Here is a 15,870-nt window from a genome sequence, read left to right on the forward strand (position 1 = left end):
TCAAGGATCTCAGAACCCATAAAAGCTAGAGCAACCAAATTTGGTATCCACACTCCTGTGATATCGGACCTTGACCGTTTCCTGTCCAAATTTCGCCACACCCCCTTCCGCCCCCGCACAGGACGAAAATCTGGGGCAACCACAAATCTCAGAGACTATTAAGGCTAGAGTAACCAAATTTGGTACACACACTCCTTTAAGATGTCACTATAAAACGTATATCTCAGAATTTCGCCCCACCCCCATCCGCCCCCACAAAGGACGAAAATCTGTTGCATCCACAATATTGCAGATTCGAGAAAACTAAAAACGCAGAATCATAGATAATGACCATATCTATTAGATTGCTGAATCTGGATCAGATCAGATCATTTTTATAGCCAAAAGGAACAAATCAATTTGCAGTGGCTACGCAGCGCCCGACGTCACGCTCAGACTGATTTTCTGTCTCTCTCGCACACACTCTTTGTCGTGTCGCTTAATATTAGCGCCATCTGCCGGAGGAGAGCCATACTGACTTAGTATCGGGTATAACTGTAGAGTTGCGGTGACCGCAGCAACTCACAACGTTCCCCCTCGTTTTTTTTTTTGTTGTAGCCAGCCATAGACATCTTTCTATTCCTATAATTACCACAGAAATCGCATAACAAGCAGCAAGCGGCATGGGGGAGGGTGGGATGGGGCGAGATGGGATGGTGCGGAAAGTGGGTCAGGTCTGGGGGTCTGCGGCATTATTGGTTTAGTGGATCAAACCCGACAACGACTACGCAAAAGGCAATTTGAGTTGCACGGGGAAACAAAGCAAACAAAAAGCGAGAAAGAGACTTCCACTGGCAACATTTATTAGATCAATGTCTCGGCAGCAACTGCAACTGCAACGGCGATGGGGGGAATGGGGCAACTGGCAACCCACAAGACTGCTGAATAAATTGCAGAGGCTGCGACGACTCGGCGCGGCCTACTCGGGGAGCAAAACAGAAAAAGAACAACAAAAAATCAAACGAATGACTAGCATGAGGCCAATATATAATAATGGTTAAACGCCCAGGCATCAGGCATCAGGCTGCACCGCTCCAAACATCTAATAACAGCAACAGCAACAGCAGCTGCCTGCCACAACAGCAACAACAACAACAACAACAACCAGAAAGAAAGAACAACCAACAACCAGATACAAACTGCCCATTAAGCGAAGCTCCAGAGAATATCCACCTCTCGATTGGCATTGGCGCAACAATTTAAATAGAATTCGCCAACATCAATGAGGAAATCGAATTGAATTTGTAGCTGCCACTGCCCCTGCCCCTGCCCCTGCCCCTGCCACGGCTGCTGCTGTTGCTTTTCATGTTCAATTTTGCTGCACCACCCAAAAGGAAAATTCGACAAAATAAACATAATCATGAAAAGAAAGTGCTGGCCCGAGTATGTGAAATACTGGCATACCCTTGAATCAGAGCAGAGGAGGCCAAAGGCAATTAAAGGGAAATTGGAGAAACCCATTAGTGGAAGATTTTCGATTGTATTTCCACAATAAACAATTAGCTAGAACATATTCCTTCCTACTCTATCTATGGATCCTTTAAACATCTAGAGTATCATTAAAGATCATACAAAAAACTTAATTTGATGGGAAACGCTTGGGCAGACATGTCGCAAAGATTTATATAGCCATGGACTCCGTGTATTAGAAAATGTTTTTGGGCAAGCATGTTGCACAGCACAAGTACGAGGAGTTTCTCCTGCAACATCAATAAACTTGGTCCGGCTCTTAGCCGCTACTGGCCTTGCCTTGCCTTGCTCCGTTCCCAGCCCCCTCCGACATGGCACATGGCACATGGCCTGGCTGGTAGTCTGTTCCGTTCCGTTCCGTTCCGCCTATTGCTGTTTGTTACCTGCCTGCATATTAATTTATGTTTCGACATTTGCCTTGGCTTGAAGAATTTCCTAGCCACACCCAGCCATAATTTGTTGTTTTTGTTTCTGTGGTTTTTTTGGCCAGCTTTTGCCTGACAGGCAAAGCCTAAAATTCAATTAAAAATATCAAGGCAGAGCTCTGGCTCTCTCGCTGGGCTACTGCTTATTATTACTGCTTTTTGGGCCGACATCGAGTTTTCTCTATGGCATTTGATTTGGGGGTTCTCTGCCGAGACTTGCCATTGGGCTGGAGAACATTTTTGATTAGTGATCTGTGATCGAATCGACCCCTGGGCCCCTGAAACCGAAACCGAACTCGAAACCAGTGTTTTCGTTTGAATGGTTTTGGCTACCGATCAACGATCAACGATCAGCGATCGGCGATAAAGATACGAGTATCTGTCAGTGTTTACCCAAGCGAAACTGCGAATTATCACTGCTCGTAAGAATATACAGTTATTGTTTTGGCCACTTTACGAGAATTCGTAAATGTTTATGAAGTGAAACGATCGTTGTTCTGTGATCCTCTATAAGAGATGGATGGTGTCAATGGTTAAACAATCTTTGAGCAATCCCCCAGACCTGATCAACAATCCGAAAGAAGATTATCCGCTATCCAAGCAGAATGATCGCTAGAAACGATCTTCAGGCTGCGATCCTTTGTTAGAGATCGCTTCTTACAAATGCCAATCGCTGGCTAAACTTTGAACTATCCAAAGACCCATCCTCGGGCAATCCCTCCAGCTATTTTCCTTAAAAAGTCAGAGACCAGAGGCCAGCGATGATCTTGACCAAGCCACGTCCCTTGGGGGGCGTGCCCTGTTACGTTAACCCATACACAGACGCATTGTGTGCGAGTGCGCTCCGTTAACCCGCAAGAAACGAGAGAAACGGTCGACAAATTTATGACTTCACAGTTACCCCTCGGACCCCACACTCCACTCGAGTCCACACACATCCCATACCCCCGCACATCCCAGGGGAAGACCTTTGTGACTGTGTGCCCAACTACCGCACAATTTACGATCGGTTCATTTAGGTGGCCCATTGTCCGATGTTCCGTTCCGTTCCGATCCGATCCGATGTTTATGCAATGTTTTTGTGATTTCATATCAAGGCAGCTGGGAATTTGTACCGGCAACGCCTTCGCCTTCGCCATAGCCCTCGCCTTTCATTGTGGGCGTTCGATCTGGCTCTCCCTCTCTCTCACTCTCTCTGTGTCTCCATGTGGATCCTCCACAGCCACTGGCAGCAGTAGCCAGCAGGCAGTACCATCTCTCCTTCGCCTTCTCGTGGCCTTTCTTTCTTGGGGACGGACGTCTCTCCTTTGGCAATGGGATAAGCGCATCCTAGCCAAATATGTGGGCCTGTGCGAGCCAAAAACGTGAGCCGAACAAATTGTTGTTGCCTTAAATAGTAAACAGATTTTTTTTTTCTGTTTGTCGCACAGCCAAAAACGGGGCCTGCGTATTACGGCAGCCCCAGGAACACGATCGATGCAAGGAGTGGAGGAGAGTCCACCAGTCGGAGACTCAGAGTCAGACTCGAAGTACTAGTCATCGCAGTATTCGATTCTTCTCGAGCGCACCAGCAAACCAATTCCCAGAGGGTTGAGCTGGGTCATTCTCTGGGTCTCTCGGTCGGTATCGGCCCGGAGGGGTCCCCAGGAGCATTTAAAAATCAATTTGGGCGCATTTATGTTTCACACGATTGCCCAGAGACAGAGAGACTAGGAGACTGGGAGACTAGGAGAGGACCCTCTGACTCTCTGAGTCTCTGAGTCTGAAGAAGTCTCGTTTGATGATTATCTTTTTGCTGTGACTTTCGGTTTCCAAGCTCGGGTACGAGAGATGTACGATGTACGAGTATGTAGATGGTGTGTGCCCCCTGTGGAAAATGGATGGAAATGTGTGTCACCGGGTCTCTGTGTCTCTCGTTCTCTGGTTCTCTATGCTGCTCTGCAGCCTGGCAATCCTCCAACTGCATCTCCAATACCCATTCCCATTCCTATTCCCCTGGCATTGCTATTGCTACTGCCGTTGCCATTTCCATTCCCAATTCAAAACAATTACCAATTGTTTATTTGTTCTTACAACTTGTTGTCGACTTCCTCAGTAGTGGCGGTGGTGGTGGTGGTCCCTCAGCTCCCCACACCTTCTACTCCATGGCCTCCAGTCGCTCCTCTGGTCTGGTTGGGTCTCGCTCCTTCCCGAATCCATCAATTGCCACACACTATCTTGATCTGGCACTAGGCACAGAGCACAGAGCACAAGAAAAGAGCAGACCTCTGTCGAAACGAGCCCAACCGAAAACTTTCCTCCGGCCACTTTGACAGACGGCACTTTATCTTCGCCGGCTTTTAATTTCACTAATGACAATTGATGATCGTACACGTTTATGAAAATGGAAATGGAAAATCTAATGAAACTGAATCTTAACTGCCAGTGCCACTGCCACTCGGAGTCGAAGTCGGAGTCAGGTGAAGTCAGGCGCAAAATTGTTGTCGATCTGTGCGATCTATCAGAGGGGTAGGGGACTTCTCGTTCCAGTAGGACACAGCTAGAGTCGTCTAAAGAAGCGAATGAATATCCCAAGAGGGCGAAGTAGAGATTACATCCTCCGTAAGACAGAAGAACCTTTAAAATCGCTCCGAAAAGCCCTTTATAATGGCTTGAAATGAATATTCACTGTATCTCCAATCCCATCCAACTCCTTGGTAGTGGCATGATCTGCCTGAAGGATAATCCCTTACGATAATCCATTCCAATTAACTTGCTTATTGAATGAAATGTTCAACTGCCAGAGAATCATTTGGTGAATGCTTTGAGGCATGCCAAGACTTTGGCACTCGTAAATTGCCAGAGCCTGGCGACCAGCCCCACAATGCCACAATGTCCCGATGACAGTCCGCGCCACAAGGATGAGTGGACTAGGAAAGTATGCCAGCGCATGCGGCATGCCACTGCTGCTGTATGCTCCACAGAAGTTGTCATCGTCAATTAGTTTAAAGGCAGTATAAATTTATGTTAACAGCTACCAAACATAATATCCCCTGAGAGAGGCAGGCGAAGGCAGAGCGAAATCGAATCGAAACGAAACGAAACAATTTTCCCTTTTCAACATGTTGCCAGCTGTAGCCACGGAGCGGGGCAACATCATCGCCAGCTACCGTTTGTGCCACTGCGCAAGTTGTGGATGCTGCCGCTGCCTCTGCCGCTGCTGTGGCATTGTTTTGGGGCGCGCGATTTCGTGGCCGTTATAACAGGCCCAAAGAATCCGAATCCGAAGCGAATCCGAGGCGAACGTTATGCCTCAATGAAGTTGAAGTCAGAGCCCGGTTCCCGGCTCCCGGCTCCCGATTCCCTGTTCCCGAGACGGGGCCAAGTGGGTCGTGGCTCTGGTGCCTTTGCCTTTACCATTGCAATGGGCCTTTGATGTTGTCGCTGTTTGTTAGAATCTGTTGCAGAGGAACAGCCACATGGCCTGGCTCTGGGTCTGGGTCTGGGCCTGGGCCAGGGCCAGGCGTAGCGGCAGCATTATTTAATGTAATCGATCGTGATGGGTTTGTTCTAATTTGCGGTGATTTTGTTTTTGGCGCTTGTTAAGAACCGAAGCCGAGCCGCGAGAGAAAGAGCCCAGCGAAACTTCCTTTGAAGTTGGTGAAAGATTTACTGTCGTATCTTTTATGGTATATCATAACAATTTACGAGCCAGTGTTTAATTAGTTGGGGGGGATAGGATTGGGGGTGGGAAAGGGAAAGGGAGCGTGCCTTCAGTGCCATAAATTTCTCTGGCCTGCGGAAATTCGCCCCAGAGTTCAAGTCCTCTAATTGGCCTGAGCCTGAACCCTAGCTAGAAAGGATTATGAGCCGAGATGCCATGCGATAGAGTTGTAAGATTTACAATCTGAAGTACATTTTGAGCACCCTATTAACTGCTTTCATGGAGTTGGAAATGTGGAGCGGTGCCATCGTGTATGTAAGATGGTTTTAAGTAGATCTTGAGAATACCCATTAGCATTCCCATTCTAGTTACACGTTCCCATACCCATGGCCATAGAAATTCTCGCTGCGTATCAGAGATGCGGGGCAGCATTGTGTGCACAAATGTACATATGGGAGATGGAAAATTGCATGCACTGGACTGTTGACTAGATGGTAATTGCAGGTGTGCTACATGGTAATGATGTCTTTGTGCCGGCCAACATGCAATTGCTGCTGCTGCCGGTGGAGGCCACCAATTGCCGGGAAGATTGGATGGGGCGGACGACTTCCACCCGTCCATGCTCATTATTGATGGACTTGTTATGGCTATCGATGACCAGCCAGTGCACAGCATTCCGAATGACCCACATTCTGATTCTCTCTAGTATTCACTTTCAGGGTTCAATGACCCATCACTACTCACCTGCTCTCGGCCTCCGGTTAACCCCGCTTGATCCGATCTGATCTGATGGCACTAACATCGATTTATCCAATCGGGCGAATTAAGTAATTTCGATTCCGTCACGTCACACCAGCCGCAACCGCCGGCAGCTGAAGAGATAATCAAATAAAATGGAGATTGTTAGCCATTTTCAAGTTGAAAGCAAAGCGCCACACAGGAATATTTGTTTTGGGCCACGTTGCGCGATCCAAGGGTCAGGGACAGCCAAAGAAAAGCCAAGGAAAGCCAAGGGAAAACTGCAGCCGAAATCAAACAAATTGTATCGATTGCTTGCCAATGAAGTGAAAATCGTGATTCAAAAGTCAAACAGCGGCCTGTAATTTTCACTAATTTTAACAATGTTTTTGTTGTTGTGTTTCGCTTTGGTTTAGTCCGCTTTTTTTTGTGGTTTTGCTTCCCAAGTAGCAAAACAATTATGCGAATTAAGGCAATGGAATGGGAAACGGCAGATCCGATCCGATGCCCATTCGAATTGGTAAAAGTTGAAGCCAATCTCATCCCAAATGACGTCACACTCGGACGGCAGGGATTACAAAAAAGGCAATGCGTCCACAAGGAACCGAACCGAACTGAACTAAACTGAACTGAACACAGCCCAACTCCATATGTCGATGGGTTGCAGGCCAAAGCAAGATCCCACAGTTCCCAGGAAAAACTCCATAACAGCAAATGCATTCTGCATTTTAAAATCTCCTCCAAAGGGCCTGCCAGGTCTGTCGCTGCAGTTCGCAATCGCACGTCCCAAGGGAACGTTAGTCGACATTTATGGAATGGGACTTCTGATTTCCAGCTACGCGCATGTTTCTGCTTAGTTGGTTCTGTTTTTACAGGAATTGTGCTGAAGCGGCAGACTGCCTGGAACCACTCCTCCTATACGACTCGACTCCGCTGTCTGCTGAATCCGCGCTCATTTATGCAGTATCTCTTTTTGCTGGCTATGGCAGAAATTACTGGAAATGGCATGTAATGAGTCCGCGACTCTTCATTGCGCTTTCGTTTTTTTTTTTCCAATTTCTACGATTTTCCTAGAAAGCTTGCGTCTTCCGCAGTCAAAAGCTTTATATGCACTTGCGCATGGAGTGGCGGCCATAACAAAACGTATTTTAACCGCCCATACGTCAACTGGCTCGTTGGTCTAGGGGTATGATTTCCGCTTAGGGTGCGGGAGGTCCCGGGTTCAAATCCCGGACGAGCCCAAGTCTAACAACTTTTTTTTCTCTTTTTATATTTTTTGAATAATTAAATTGCATTTAAAAATTATTAATGAAGAAATAGAAAATATAAGCTTGGACTGAAGCCAGAACAATTGGGAACACACAAGTCTATCCAATTTCTTCTTTAAGTAAATAAATACACATTTCTACAATCAAAATCAAACGATTTATTTAAACTTTAGTTTTTATAAATTCTATAAAAGAAGAAAAAAACAAAAAGATGAATTCTCTTGGGCTCGTCCGGGATTTGAACCCGGGACCTCCCGCACCCTAAGCGGAAATCATACCCCTAGACCAACGAGCCAGTTGATCCGCATCGCAAGGCATCGAATCATAAAACAAGTCCAATTTATATGACTTTTTATATAGTTTTGGTGTGATTTTCAAAGAAATAAAATACCTGCAAGACAATGGGGAAACTGGTTTACTTGCATTATCAAAATCAAAGAGTTTTCTCTTTGGCCATGTAACCAAAACTCGTTCGAGGCTGCTGGTAACGGAAATAGGCTTTTGGACAGCCAAACGTTAACCGGCTCGTTGGTCTAGGGGTATGATTTCCGCTTAGGGTGCGGGAGGTCCCGGGTTCAAATCCCGGACGAGCCCAAGAGAAATAACTTTTTTGTTTGGTTTTTTTGTTGTCAAATTATAAACATTGCTTATAGAATTTATTTTTGTTGCACAAATAACGACTTAATGGGTAAATAATATTAACATTTGTTGTTGCCCCGCTTAATTAGCTAGATTAAAATTGCATTAATTTAGGTGGAATTTAGGGTGGAACCTGAACCTTTACCGACCTCGGCTTCCTCCGCCAGAGCAGCATTCAAAGACCTGGCGGTGCCTCCTCCCAGGAGGAGTCATTGGTGCCACACGAAGCTGAGTTCGGTGCAGGTTAAGGCATCGAAATACACATCAGAAAAAAAAAAACGAAAACAAACAGAACAAGTTGTCGAAAGCAACTTAGAGCAGATATCTGTTTGTCAAAAGTACTACTCGAGGACCTAAGAACTACATAATCATAAATAAATGACACATTTTGTGGACATAGAGAATTGGGTAAACGTACAATAGAATAACATACAGATACAATGGTAGAATAGATAGACGATAAATACATAAATTTGGCCCAAAATTGTGGTTTCTTGATGACGCGGCAGCAACATTGCTGCCATGTATGTTGGGGGGTTAGTTTGATTTGTTGTCCATTGCTCGACGTCCCTTCCAGTATGCCTTGGAAGGGGGTGAACAGTCGGGGCTAGTGGAACTCCTCATTTGGTAGCTCTCTTTCAATCAATTTCAGGGATGGGGCGGTTACGCTGCAACATCACCAACATCATCATCATCACCATCATCATCATCATCATTCCTTCCTTATGATCTTCTCAACCAGTTTTGCGCTCTGTTAGATATAGATGTTATTCGCATATGTACATACATCATGATGTGTTGTGCCGCTTGATTTTGATTTGGTTGCTTGGTTATTAATATATTTTAAATATTTATAATTATTTATTTAGTATTAGCACTAATTATTCTTTGGTTGTTCCACTGGTTCTGTTTTTTGTTTTTGTTGTCGTTTGTCGTTTGCTCTTGGTTATTGCATTTTCTTCTGCATTTTCTTCTGCATTTTCATTTTGTTCATTGTGCTTTTTCTTCGTGGAGTTGCATGTTAATGACGGCAGCCGTTTTAAACATTTGCTTGTGACTGGGCTTATTTGGATTGGTTGTCGGTGCTGTATGGGTGCTGCTGCTGTATCTGGGTGCTATTAATTCTGATGATGCTGGTGATGCTGTCTGTGCTGTGGATTTTCGCAGACTTTTGCCAAACGTCGAGCTGCCTCTTAGACCTGAAATCAAAGCGACACAAAAGAAAACAGAGATTCCGAGATTAGCCGCTGATCGAACACAATCAAAATATTTCGCATCTTTGGGTTAGTAGTGGAAGCCAAACAAATATCTGGTTATGAGGAAGAGTACAAACAGTGGGAAGGGAAGGAGTGAGTGGCAGGATGGGGAAGATATACATATGCACCGACACAGAGAGAGAGAGAGAGGGAGAGACAGAGAGAGTGAGTGGTGGAGACAGTGGACAGCTTTGTGTAGAGGTGTGTACAGTGAAAGAGAGTGCGCGGTGGCCCCGAAGCTCGAAGAGAAGCGTGAAGAGAATGCATTTGCGTTTACCTTGGAAGCTCAAACGATTCTGATAGATGGCAAATATATCGAACGGCCGGTAGCACGGCTCGTAGCCGTCCTCGAGCGCTGGATACTCGCTCTGGATCGCTCGCATCTGATCAGAAGAGTTTGGGCTTTGATTTTGGTTTTGGTTTGCGGCGGGCACTGGGGAACAATTTAGCATATGGGAGGGTATCACGAAAAGGCTTTGCTCCACGAATTCATTGGCTGGCGCTGTCGCTGGCACTGGTGCTGGCGCTGGGTCTGGGTTCTGGGGGTTCGGTATCGATTCGGTATCGCTGCTTGTTCCCAATGTGGTTGTGGTTCTTGGTTCAGCCACTATTTCTGGTGCACACTGTACTGTGGGTACGGGTACGGGTTCGATTGGTACAGGCTGTTGTTTGGTTGGTTGTGTTGTTTGGTTGGTTGTGTTGTTTGTGTTGTGTTGTGTTGTCGGTTTTTGGATAGTGGGAAGATGGTAACAAAGTGGATTAGTTGTTGCCTGTCGCTGTGGCGATTAAGTGTTAGTCACAAGTGTGGATTCTAGTGTTAATTGTTTTTTGGATTGTGGATGTTGTATGGGATGTGTCTGAGTTGTGGGGATGTTCTCCTTACCTCGCTATCTTCACAGTGGGCACCCTCTCTGGTGTGATCCGTGGTCAGGCCCTGCACAAAATGCACATCATTCGCTGGATCCTCCGATGCCAAATGGGCACGAAATTGCTTATTTCTGTAGAAGTTGCAAGGGCTTTTATGTTTTATTTCTGACTCAAGGATCTCCGAATGGGGGTTGTCTTACCTCAGTTCCAGCTGTTGCATCTGCTGAAAGTGCCTCAATCTGCTGTTGGCCAAGTGCAGTTTCTCCTCCAGGGCGGCATTTTCCACACACTTGATGGAGTACTTCTCGGAAAACGATAAAATTTCCAGGCGAAGTTCTTCGAGTTCCTCTCTGCGTATTTTTTGTGGGGAAAAACAGTTAGATGTCGCCATAAGCAGGCACCTCTATAACTTTGGAAAGCTTCACTGTACTTGACTCACAATACACTCAAAAGTCTTTTTGATTTCACGATGTATACACTTCTTTTATTGGTTTTCTCTTTTCTATGTACCGATCACTTTTTAACACCACTTTTGCAGAAACTACAATCGATTAAGTGATCGTTAAGCGAAAGAAGAAAGAACAAAGTTTCGTTTGCCTTTGAAAAGGCATTTTGAATGTAGTTCGTACATACTTCAGATATACATAAAAGAATACATTCCAGAGTATGGTTTATTCATCATTTCATTGCTCAAAGCAATGTCATTTGAAAGAATTAATTGAATCTTCAGCATCGGGCTTGAATCTGAATCCATGCCTCTGAGCAAGCCTTTAAATGGTTCTGGTGGAGTCGTAACTTCAGGTAGTTACACTTTTACTGAAGCCCAAAACATACCATCCGACTCCTGTTTTAATTTGAATGCAAGACAATGGAGACATTCTTTGTCTAATGCACCAATCATCACTTTCGGTTGAGCGCAATACTCAATAGTAGGCTTGTTTATGAAACATGTACAGCTCTGTGAAAGATTTATATACCTTAATTTGAAGGTACATAGATACTAATATTGATACATACATATGTCTTGGAGTATTTCTCGAAAACGATAGAGTTTCCAGCATAGTTTCAATGCTTTTGTTCAAGGGTATGAAATGATGATCTAATGCAAATACGCATAATATATCATACACCATATCATGTATAAAATGAATATTCAAATGCTGACCACGTAGTGCTTCAACCAGACTGGTTCTACAACCGATCGTTGCTAATGGCAACAAAGTCACAAATCGGTAAACATTTTTCAAATTTTCAAGAGAAGCTTATGTATATTTCATACATAAATGGAAGTAGAATACATATTTAGAGGGGTCAACGTATGATATGCCATTAACCATTTTAATGGGCCATTTCGTATACGTATAATCTTTAAAAATATATGAGTATTGGAGTAATTCTTTCGATGGGTACAAATTTTGAAAGTATTGCCAGGTTAAATCTGCTCATATTTGATCTAACAGATCACAAAGATTCCACACAATTTGAGCAGCTATCCTCTATCGATAGCCCTACAGTGGGGATCTATAAAACTTCCTCAAATGTTTTTTCGAACCTTTTTGCATTGGGTTCAAAGTGATTTTGCAGTCAATGGGCTGTCAGTACACTGAGCGGCTCTCCCATTAAGTTATAATATAATTTCATGTTCTACTCACTCTTTCAGCGTGGTGCCATCTTCCCGCATGTGCTCTCCCCGCTGGACCTGTCGCAGGAACTCCTGCTTGAAGCGTGCCACCTCGCGTTGCACTTCGCTCTGGTGGGCCTTACGCATGGCATCCAGAGCAGCCAGTGTTGCCTGGAAATGAACGAAAAACAATCCAAGATTAGGTACTTGGACTCTCAAAAGTGTGGCTGTGTTTCCCACCTGAGTTTCCTCTGCCAAAGCGGTCTCCTTTTCGGCCAGCAGTCGCTCGATTTCCAGCTTGTGCTGCTGCTCCAGATCGCAGGTGATTCTCCGATGCGAGGTCTCCATGGCACTCAGCCCCTTCTCGCAGAGCGTCTATGCAAAGGATCCAAGTGATAAATGTTAGCTATGGATTCATCAATGGATGAGGGGAGGGATTACTTACCCTCAGCTGTTCGATTTCCAGTTGGTAGCGTTTACGGAAGCTCTGCTCGTCGGCCGCATTGACATGCTCGTTGTGGTACACCTCTCGCAGGCACTCCAGCTGCTTTCCGTGCTCCCGTTCGAGCAGCTCCAGACGCTTCTCGAGGCGCTTGCAGCGCTCCTGCTGTTTGCCCAGCTCGTCGCTCAGTTCGTTACGCTGTCGGAGGAGCAGCTCCTGTTCCTGCTCCTGGCTGGCGCACTTCTCCAGGGCCTGGGCGAGGTCGCTCTCTCGTTGTTCCAGCAGCTGTTCGCTGCGCTGCAGATCCGTTTCGGTCTGCTGTTGCAGGGCCGAGAGCTTCTCCACCCGCTGTCGAAGGTCGCAGCACTTGTGGCAGGCATCCTGGACGCAGGTCAGCTCCATCTGCTCGCTGACCATCACGCAGGTCTCGGCCAGAGCGCGTTCCAGCTGCCGCAGGCCATCCTTCCTGTCATTCATGGGGGAAACGGAGCGACGACTCCTCTGTCCTGCGCGGATTTGCTGGAGTTGCGTGAGACTCTGCTCGAGGCGCTCCTTGCTGCCCAGCAGCACATGCTCCAGGCTGTGCAGACGCTGTATGAGATGGGCATTCAGTGGGGACTGGCTCGCAGACTCGCTGCTCGAGGACTCTGTGGGCGGACTGATGCTCTCCACCGACTTGCGCTCGATCGTCTCCCTCTGGAGTTCACTGAGCTTCAGCTCCAGCTGCTCCTTTCCCTTGAGCGACAGCGATCGCCTGCGCTCGGACTTGGCCAGCTTCTGCTTGAGGGCTCGCACCTGTCGCTCCGAGCTGCTGTACTTGAGAGTCAGATCCTGGATGCGGGCGGCCATCAGTTGAAGCTGCGCCCCATCCTCCAGTTGGCAGCGTTCCAGCTTCTGCTGCAACGCCGCCTGGGCCAGCTCCAGGGCGTCGTATTGGTTCTGGGATTGCTTCAGCTCCCGCTTCATGGCCCGAATCTCGTTGACGGCCTTCTCGAAGCGCGACCGCAGCTCGTTGTACTCCTCCGCCAGGGAGTCCCGCTGCAGGCAGTACGGATCGATGTCGCTGATGGTCGTGAGGTCGCTCAGCGAGTCCATGCGCTTCATTTTGTGGCGCTGCAGATTGCTGAGGCTCGCCACCTGGCTGCCCTCCGCCTGGAGCTCCCGCAGTCGCTTGTACAGGCTCTCGTTCTCCTCGATGCCCTGCGCCAGGCGGTCCTCCAGCTGCTTGATCTTGCACTGGCTCTCCGACAGCTGCAGACTGAGGCTGTGCATCAGCTCGGCGGCACTCTGCTTGGCCTGCGCCAGCTCTCCGTTGAGCTGCTGCTGCTGCTCCTGCAGGCGGGCCGTCAGCTGCTGCTCCGTCCGCTGCAGGGTCGTCAGCAGCTCCGACATTCGTGCTTCCCGCAGGGTGGCCTCTGCACGCAGCGTCTCGCACTGCTGCTTGAGCTCCCGATCCGGCTGCAGCAGCTCCTCGGGCACCACCAGGAGGGGCAGCTCGTCGCTGGCCACACTGTCGACGGTGCTGCGCCTGGAGCTGGGCGGAGAGCTGCGGCTGCGCTTGTGGAGGCTCGCGAGGCTGCGGTTGCGCAGGCAGCTGCGGAGCACGGGCGGGGATGGCGACAGCGGGGAGCCCCAGTCAAGGCTGTCCCTGCGCCCGCCCTCCGAGGCGGTGCGGTACTCCTCGTCGGACGAGAAGTGGGGTCCTGTCCCGGCGGGGGTGCCCGGCGTGGTGGCCGGACTCGCCACAGGCTGCAGCTGCGCCTTGATAAAGTCCTGCTCGATGTCCGTCTGCTTGGCGCCCGTCGTGGGCGTCGTCGTGTCCAGCTGCTGGGGCAGACCGGCGGCACTGCGGAGCACCGCCAGCCAGCTGTTGCGGGAGCTGGGCGAGAGGCTGGCCAGCAGCAGGCGCTGCTTGTCCCAGGTGATCAGCTGGAAGGCGTGCTGCTTGCTGGCACTCGGCTCTGGCAGGACATTCGTCAGGCTGTTCACGTCGAGCACTCCGTCCAGGACGCCCCGCTCCTCGCACAGCGGATCGCGGTAGTAGAACAGAGCCGCTCCGCTGAGGGTGAACCAGTGCTTGGACCACTCGCCCGTGCGGTTGTCCTGCTTCATCAGCCACCCCTTCTTGGCGTTCAGCGACTCCTCCGTGGCGGCCTTGGCTGAGGGTTTGCTCGCCCCGGAGGAGGAGGAGGAGCTGGACTTGATGCTGAGGCCTCCCTTCACGGATCGCAGCTCGTCCGTTTTGGCCATGTAGTTGGGGCACAGCTCGTCCATGTTGCAGCCCCCATCGGGATCGCCTCGCTCGTGCTGGTAGTGCTTCGCTGGCTTCAGCTGCAGCTGCAGCCGTGTCGGCGTCTTCGTCTTAGAGAGGCTATCCCCCTGGTGCTGCTGCTGCTGCTTCTGTTGCTGCTGCTGGGACACCATCACCGTGGGTATCTTCTTGACTATGGCCGAGACGATGGCCGGCGTGGAGTTGGCCGCCAGTGGCAGTGACTTTGGTCTCTCGCTTCCACCGCTGCTCGGGGACTTGTTGCTGTTGTTGTTGTTGCTGGCGGAGGATACCTGGAAATCCGTCTCGTCCCGCGATGTCTGGTACTGTCCGTGACCATGGTTGTGGTAATGGGAGGAGTGCTGATTGTTCAGCGCATTATTGACGGCCGTGGACCAGCGTTTGTTCTGCTGTTGACTTAGGTTCGTTATGGTGTTGGCAATGTCCTTGATGGTCTTCTCATCCCGGCGTATGTCCTCGATGAGTAGGCAAGTGTTGGGTTGGGAAACTGTCGAAGATGAAGGCAGGGGTTTTCGATTAGTTATTGAAGGAATTGGTGGGTATTTTATTAGATCTTTTAGCCATCAACTGCCTAAAGCAAAATATCTTAGCAAGAAACGCCAATCGACCGAGGGGCGCTGCTGCATCACGTGGGTAGCCTATTCATATGCAGAAAAGTCCATTTAAAGAGCAAACTAATGAATATATAGAACAGACATTTAAACCCAGACCTAAGACTGCTCTTCAAGCCTTTAAACAGTCCTTTAATCATCCTTAAACTATTCCCCAAATTACACTTCATAAAGGAAATCATAAAGGAAGAATAAAAACTCTTTTAGCAAACACCAAAAGCCCATCAAAAAACCTTCCTCAATTTATCCGCAAGAAGCCTCAAGTTTTCCCTGGAATCCAATCAAGAGTTGAGAACCTACACAAAAACATTACTATTAATTTATTGTATAAATAAATTAGTAAACATAAAAGAACAGAGGGACAGGGAGAGATCGCTTATGGCGGATAATCAGGCCTGTTATGGAGAGGGCTCTTCAAAGACAATTTCTCAGAGCATCTTCCGAGCCGTAATAAATTTCCCAGAGCCCCAAAACGCACCGCAACGCAATCTCTACGCGCAGCCGCATTCTTCCCCCCATTTTCATAATTGGCCCAACGTCTTCATTAAATACTTTGAAATA

General features: G+C 48.1%; 1 protein-coding gene and 3 non-coding genes across 8 annotated transcripts in view; 2 read left to right on the forward strand and 2 right to left on the reverse strand.

Annotated features, from left to right (window-relative positions):
* osp (myosin phosphatase Rho interacting protein outspread) overlaps positions 1 to 15,870 on the reverse strand; it is a 124,485-nt gene that overhangs the window by 5,871 nt on the left and 102,744 nt on the right. For 3 of the 5 annotated variants that reach the window (XM_001357338.4, XM_015179964.2, XM_015179963.2), the window contains 7 exons: positions 12,412 to 15,185; positions 12,207 to 12,341; positions 11,998 to 12,137; positions 10,546 to 10,695; positions 10,362 to 10,476; positions 9,756 to 10,140; positions 8,210 to 9,421 (listed from right to left, as the gene is read on the reverse strand). In XM_001357338.4, the coding sequence (XP_001357374.3) occupies positions 9,213 to 9,421; positions 9,756 to 10,140; positions 10,362 to 10,476; positions 10,546 to 10,695; positions 11,998 to 12,137; positions 12,207 to 12,341; positions 12,412 to 15,185 (3,908 nt within the window). In that variant the 3' untranslated portion in view covers positions 8,210 to 9,212. Of the gene's footprint in view, positions 1 to 6,321; positions 6,450 to 8,209; positions 9,422 to 9,755; positions 10,141 to 10,361; positions 10,477 to 10,545; positions 10,696 to 11,997; positions 12,138 to 12,206; positions 12,342 to 12,411; positions 15,186 to 15,870 lie in introns of those variants that run through there. The other 2 variants (XM_015179962.2, XR_001450945.2) reach the window with 2 other exon arrangements.
* Positions 7,485 to 7,556, forward strand: TRNAP-AGG (transfer RNA proline (anticodon AGG)). The gene has a single exon. It is a non-coding gene; the product is annotated as a tRNA-Pro (tRNA).
* On the reverse strand, positions 7,807 to 7,878 carry TRNAP-AGG (transfer RNA proline (anticodon AGG)). The gene has a single exon. It is a non-coding gene; the product is annotated as a tRNA-Pro (tRNA).
* TRNAP-AGG (transfer RNA proline (anticodon AGG)) lies at positions 8,106 to 8,177 on the forward strand. Its single transcript has one exon. It is a non-coding gene; the product is annotated as a tRNA-Pro (tRNA).

Source organism: Drosophila pseudoobscura, chromosome 4, assembly GCF_009870125.1.
Source record: "Drosophila pseudoobscura strain MV-25-SWS-2005 chromosome 4, UCI_Dpse_MV25, whole genome shotgun sequence".
NCBI classification, from domain to species: domain Eukaryota; kingdom Metazoa; phylum Arthropoda; class Insecta; order Diptera; family Drosophilidae; genus Drosophila; species Drosophila pseudoobscura.